This window comes from Thamnophis sirtalis, unplaced genomic scaffold (assembly GCF_051295495.1).
Source record: "Thamnophis sirtalis isolate CommonGarterSnake01/CBP01778 unplaced genomic scaffold, rThaSir2_p1.2 scaffold_6, whole genome shotgun sequence".
Classification (NCBI taxonomy): domain Eukaryota; kingdom Metazoa; phylum Chordata; class Lepidosauria; order Squamata; family Natricidae; genus Thamnophis; species Thamnophis sirtalis.
Window position 1 is genome coordinate 15,860,833 of NW_028261386.1, and position 6,000 is coordinate 15,866,832.

The 6,000-nt window shown below is 43.0% G+C and overlaps 1 protein-coding gene across 2 annotated transcripts in view; it reads right to left on the bottom strand.

Annotated features, from left to right (window-relative positions):
- The window catches only part of DTX2 (deltex E3 ubiquitin ligase 2), a 31,199-nt gene extending 25,199 nt beyond the window's left edge, over window positions 1–6,000 (bottom strand). For both annotated transcript variants that reach the window (XM_087717266.1, XM_087717265.1), the window contains exons 1-2: window positions 5,626–6,000; window positions 1,223–1,841 (exon numbers count right to left, since the gene is read on the bottom strand). In XM_087717266.1, coding sequence (XP_087573392.1) covers window positions 1,223–1,841; window positions 5,626–5,905 — 899 coding nt within the window. In that variant the 5' untranslated portion in view covers window positions 5,906–6,000. The remainder of the gene's footprint in view (window positions 1–1,222; window positions 1,842–5,625) is intronic.

A 6,000-nucleotide genomic window follows, 5' to 3' on the forward strand; every position in this document is an offset into this window, starting at 1 on the left:
AATGTCTTTTAAAAAAGTCCAGTTACCTTTTGAAAAAAAGCATCTTTGGGACAACCATGACCTGGGAGAATCTCAACAGACATTCATAGCTGTATGTGTAACTGCATTAACAGAGATGTGTTATCGAGGCAAAAGTGAAGGAAATATTAGTTCAGATTCTCTATCCACTTTATTCTGCCAATAGCTTTCCAAGGCCTTAAGGTTTACCTATTTCAAAACCACCTCTAAATTTGGAGGGCCAGATGTCACTGAGAAGTTCAAAACGAAGAAAGAATTTGTCTTTAGAACAATGTTTCTCAACCGTGGCAAATTTAAGACACCTGGACTTGAACGCCAATGCTGGCTGGGGAATTCTGGGAGTTGAAGTCTACGTGTCTTAAATATGTATGCCAAGGTTGAGAAACATTGCCTTAGAATATATAAACCAGGGCCTCACATGGCAATTTCAGTGAAATGGAATTTATTCCATTTCAAAAAGTCACCTGAGTGGATCATTAATACCAAAGACTCTGGCAACAAATTCCATAAATTAATTTACACCTTCTGCCAGGTAAATATTATTTTATTTTGGTCAAGTCCGGTATTAATTTACACTCAGGGCATCAACAATTACTGCAGTACCAACAATGACCATAACATTCAGCCCGCACTGAAGAGAATACTTTCTCTCATCTCCACATCATTCATAAAGCCTCCATCTCTCTATTAATGCACTTGTAAACATAGAACTCACGAAATAATGAATGTGAAACATTGGGACCCTCATTCCCGTCAGTGGCAGTTTCCCTGCGCTTGGAAAGTAAAAGAAATTTGCCATTTTGCTTCTACCACCAGGATAGAGAGCCACTGGGGAACTGCATTCTCTGGCATGATATTGACAAAAAAGAGGAAATTTTTCCAACCCATCAGCAAAAAAACCAACAACCCAGCAGTTTCGGACCACTGGCTTTTTCTACTAGCCAAAGGATCAAGAGCTACCAAGGGCTATTTAAAGAGAGAACACTGTCAAACAATGATAAAAAAAAGCCACAGCTGAGCGCAAGGTATCCGATTCCTGATGGCACGATGACTCTTCTGTTTTATTATCGACATGAGCCTTTCTGCGAGTCAATAACTGTCTGAGAAGCAAGATAAAAATACTGCAGGTAAGTCTATAAATAACCCTACTCATGGATGGGACATTGACATCCAACAAAGCTGGAAGGCCCTTAGGAAAGCATACCTGGTTCCTTTGGGTGCTGGGTGCGCTGAGCTGGACGCACCAATGGCTGCAGATTGTGATGCTGACCCTGCACTCTGCATGTTCAGTCTTGGCATTGATCTTGCTCCAGAGAGGGCTGGTTTATTGTAAGGCACAAAGCCCACCAGAGAAGCACTGAGTCCTGAGTTTCTATTGGCCCCCTGTATCCCAGTAAGGAATTTGGGACTTGTTCCCGATGAATGTCCAGGAAGATTCACCATCGAGTGCCGATACCGTGAGGTTATGGGGCCAGTTCCACTATTCGACAAGCACTGTTGGCAGGAACAGGTGGGCCCGCTGTGAGTAGGCCCTGTGGCTGCGGCTAATGGGTACGGAGAGTCCACATTCCGACGGATTCTTCGCTGGTACCCAGTGGTTTTATTGGTCTGGGTCTGTGATACAAAATCAATCCCATAATTGTAACCAAAGGGCCCAAGATCCACCTGAGGGCTACTGAGCGAGAACGCTTGCTCCAAATAGACACAAATATTCATCTCGTATGGAAACCAGCTTCCTTCATCGTTCTGCCACTCCCAAACCACTCCCTGTCCAGGTGCCGAATCAAGCTGGAAGACATGTCTGTGTACAGCTCTCATGGTCCCTAAGAGGGAAAAATCATGACAAATCAGAAAATAAAATTAGACGTCAAAATTAAAAGCCCTAAAGGAAGGATTTTGTATAGCCCAGGAAACTGAGTATTACCATATTTTTCGGACTATAAGAGGCACCAAGATTTTGAAGAGGTAATTTTTTAAAAAAAAGGTTTTTGCCCTCTGCACGCCTCGTTTTTTTTGTGAAAAATGGGGCACCCAGAGTGTTTGAAAGACTTGCAAAGTGCTCCTGGGGGCTGGGGGAGCCAAAAACGAGCAAAAAATGACCCATTTTTCATGGAAACGGGCCCGTTTTTAGCAAAAAACAGGGCATGCATGGGCTTGGAGAGTGCTCCTGGGGGCTGGGGGGGGGGTTTAAATGATTAAAAACGGTCTGTTTTTGCTCATTTTTGCCCTCCCCGCCCCCCAGGAGCACTTTGCAGGCCTCCCAAATCCTCTGCAAGTCCATTTTTGTGAAGGAGGCGGGGTTTCAGGAGGCCAAAAATGCTGTATTCACTGTATAAGATTTTCACCCTCTTTTTTTGCGGGGGGGGGGAGGAGGTGCATCTTATACTCCGAAAAATACGGTAATTTGCTGTGATATTTCTCATTCACATTAAACTAGGAGGAAAAAAAAACAAGAATGCCAGATACATTATTTGACCATTTTTGTAGCAGTCCAGTAGACCAGACATAGAAAAATCTTTTGAATCACCAGCTACCTGATTATTTTTTCAGAAGAAATGCCAGAAGTTCTCCCAAGGAGCATTTGCATTCATGGCAGCGCCACTAAGTAGGAGGATCCCCCCCTTTTTTTTTTGAGAATCGGGTTCAAAAGTTAAAGGCCAGTTTAAAATTGGCCAACTTCCATTGTATTTGAATTGATAAGGTAATACAAAAATCAAAGGGTTTTACTTTGTTTTGCATAAAAAGCTAACTGCTTATCTACGCGTTATTTAAAAACACACAATATAACAATGCTCACTTTACTTTTCCCTCCTTCCTTTTTCCTTTGTATCATATTATTTATAGCTGGAGATTGAGGACAGAAACTGTCTCAACTGTGCAGCATATATTCATTTTTAAGCATTAAATATTGTCATAAATTAAACCAGTTTGGTGACATGGTTAAGGCATCAGGATATAAACTGGGAGACCGTAAATTCTAGTCCCAATGTAAGCAATGAAGACAGCTTGGGCCAGACAACCTCTTCCAGCCTTAAAAAGCAAGCAGTGGCAAGTCACACCTGAGATCTTGCCAAGAAAACTGCAGGGACCTGCCTAGGAATTGCCAGAAGTCAAGACTGATTGAAAGGCACCAAAAAGAGGCACCAAAACCGGTCACAAATAATTGCCGTACATTATTCAGCATCAAGAACGTAGCCACTTTTCTTACATGGATAATCCTCAACTTACAACCACTGTTGAGCCCAAAATTGCCATTGTTAAGTGAGTTTTGCCTCATTTTACGATCTTTCTTGGCACAATTGTGATATGAATCACTGCAGTTGTTAAGATAGTAACAGGGTTGTTAAGTGAATCGGGTTTCCCCCCATTGACCTTGCTTGTCAGAAGGCTTCAAAAAGTGACTCCAGGACATTGTAAGTACATGCCAGTTGCCAAGAATCATCATAAATACAGGCCAGTTGACAAGGATTTTGATCATGTGTCCACTGCAAAGGTTGTAAGTATGAAAAACACTCATAAGTCACTTTTTTCCCAATGTTGTTGCAACTTCTAATGGTCACTAAACAAATGGTCATAAGTCGAGGGTTACTTCTATATACCATATTTTTCGGAGTATAAGACGCACCGGAGTATAAGACACACCAAGGTTTTGAAGAGGCAAATTTAAAAAAAAGGTTTTTGCACTCTGCAGATCTCCCAAAAATGCGAAAACGAGCCTCCCCCCCTCAAAAAAGGGTATGAATAGCATTTAGGAGGCTTGCAGAGTGCTCCTGGGGGTGCCCCTCCAAATGAGCAAAAAGTGGCCCATTTTTCATGAAAACGGGCCTGTTTTTTTGTAAAAAAAAGTGCATGCATAGCCTGTAGGAGGCTTATAGAGTGCTCCTGGGGGACTGTGGGGTGGGGGATTGAGTAAAAATCGGCCTGTTTTTCACTCATTTCCGCCCTCGCCAGCCCCCAGGAGCTCTCTGAAAGCCTTCTACAGTCTCTGCATGGCCATTTTGGTGAAGGAGGCGGGGTTTCGGGAGGCCAAAAATGCTGTATTCAGTGTGTAAGATGCACTGATTTTCAGCCTCTTTTTTAAGGGAAAAAGGTGCGTCTTATACTCCGAAAAATACGGTAACCTCCTCCTATGGGGGATGGGAATGACATCGACTGGTGCAGTCAATAGACAGGGGAACAGAGGCAGACGCCATCAGCATCCCCCACTTCCTTCTTTTAACCATTATCTTCATTGCTCTCAACTGAGACTCTAAATGCTTAGGAGCCCATTTCTAGATAAGCTGCTGCTTGTCTCAGGAAAGCTGGTTTCCTCTCATTTTTCTCTCGCTTCCTCCGAAGAGACCAGAATGCTTGGAAGCAGAATCCAGAGTTGTCTTTTTTTCACAGGGCGTATTTCAGATGATTTGCAGACAGTTGTTTTATTTATTTTTTTATAAAAATCCATCCGATGTGCTGCAGAGGTTAATTGGCCACATAAAAATAACTGTTCTATTTTGCAGGAGGAGGGAGGGAGGGAGGAGCCCGCAAAAATAGAATGCTCGCATTTTAAAAGAAATGCAGAATCTTTTATGATTAATTATAATTGGCATTTGTCTTGGATATCCTGAAAGTAGCTGTTGGCTGCCAGCTATTTTATGTTATTTAAAATACTAGCATTGATACACTCAGAAGACAGCTATCAGAGAACAAGAATGGGTTCACACACCACACACCAGCCAAGATTTGTTTAGCAAGCCATAATTTACTCAGTGCGTACAATACTCTTAAGTCAAAAGCAAACACACCTCATTATGGCTTAGTCGGGTATGTAAATAAACAGACACAAAGTCTGCCCTTTCATAAAGCTAAAATTGTTTTATGGGAGATACCATTCTCCTTTATTTCATAATAAAAGCTGAGGCCAAGAAAATATTGGCAACCTAATAAATGAGAGTTAATCCAGGTTTACAGCTCTTTCTCAGCACTTCAGCCTGCGCCTAGAAGAGAATGCTCTACAAACATTATTCTCAACCAAGCAACCTTACTGGAATTCCTTAGTCACCACTGAGAAACATTGCTCTATATCATCATGGATGTGTATGCTATTAAGGTATATATAAGAGACATCACCCTGCCAACAAAAGTGTGTATAGTCAAGACTATGGTTTTCCCAGTTGCAGTGTATGGCTGTGAAGGTTGGACCATAAGAAAGGCTGAGCGCCAAATAATTGAGGTCTTTGAACTATGGTGCTGGAGAAGACTCCTGTGAGTCCCTTGGACTGCAAGGCGATCAAACTGGTCAGTCCTAGAGGAGATCAACCCTGACTGCTCTTTAGAAGGCCAGATCCTGAAGATGAAACTCAAAATTCTTTGGCCACCTAATGTGAAGGACGGACTCACTGGAGAAGAGCCTAAAGTTGGAACGATTGAGGACAAAAGAAGAAGGGGACAACAGAGAATGAGGTGGCTGAATGGAGTCACCGAAGCTGTAGGCATGAGCTTAAATGGACTCCAGAAGATGGCAGAGAACAGGAAGGCCTGGAGGAACGTTGTCCATGGGGTCACGATGGGTCGGACACAACTTCGCAACAAACAACTAAATAAGCAGATAATGTAGCTGCTTTTTACCTGTATCTTGCCGGAACTGGGTGAGACTCGGTAGGTCAATTATGTAGGGAGCCAGAGTTGAATCAGCCTGTCCCAAGGGTATACTGCCATTAGCAGGCCAGTTTCCCAGTGATCGCCGGCCTTTCACCATGAGAACCTGGAAAGACTGCTCAATGTAGCTGCACACGTTACTTCGGTATGGCCTCCACCTGCCAAACTCATCCTGCCACTCCCACACAGCCACTCCTGGATCCGTGAGGGACGGTGGTGGCCCAGCAGACGTACTAGGCAAAGTTGCCATTTTTAAATAGGTTTTGCCCACTTAAATGGACAGGAACCTGGAAGTGGAGTCAATTCAGAATCCAATTGGTCATCTTCAGCAACATTACTTTGACA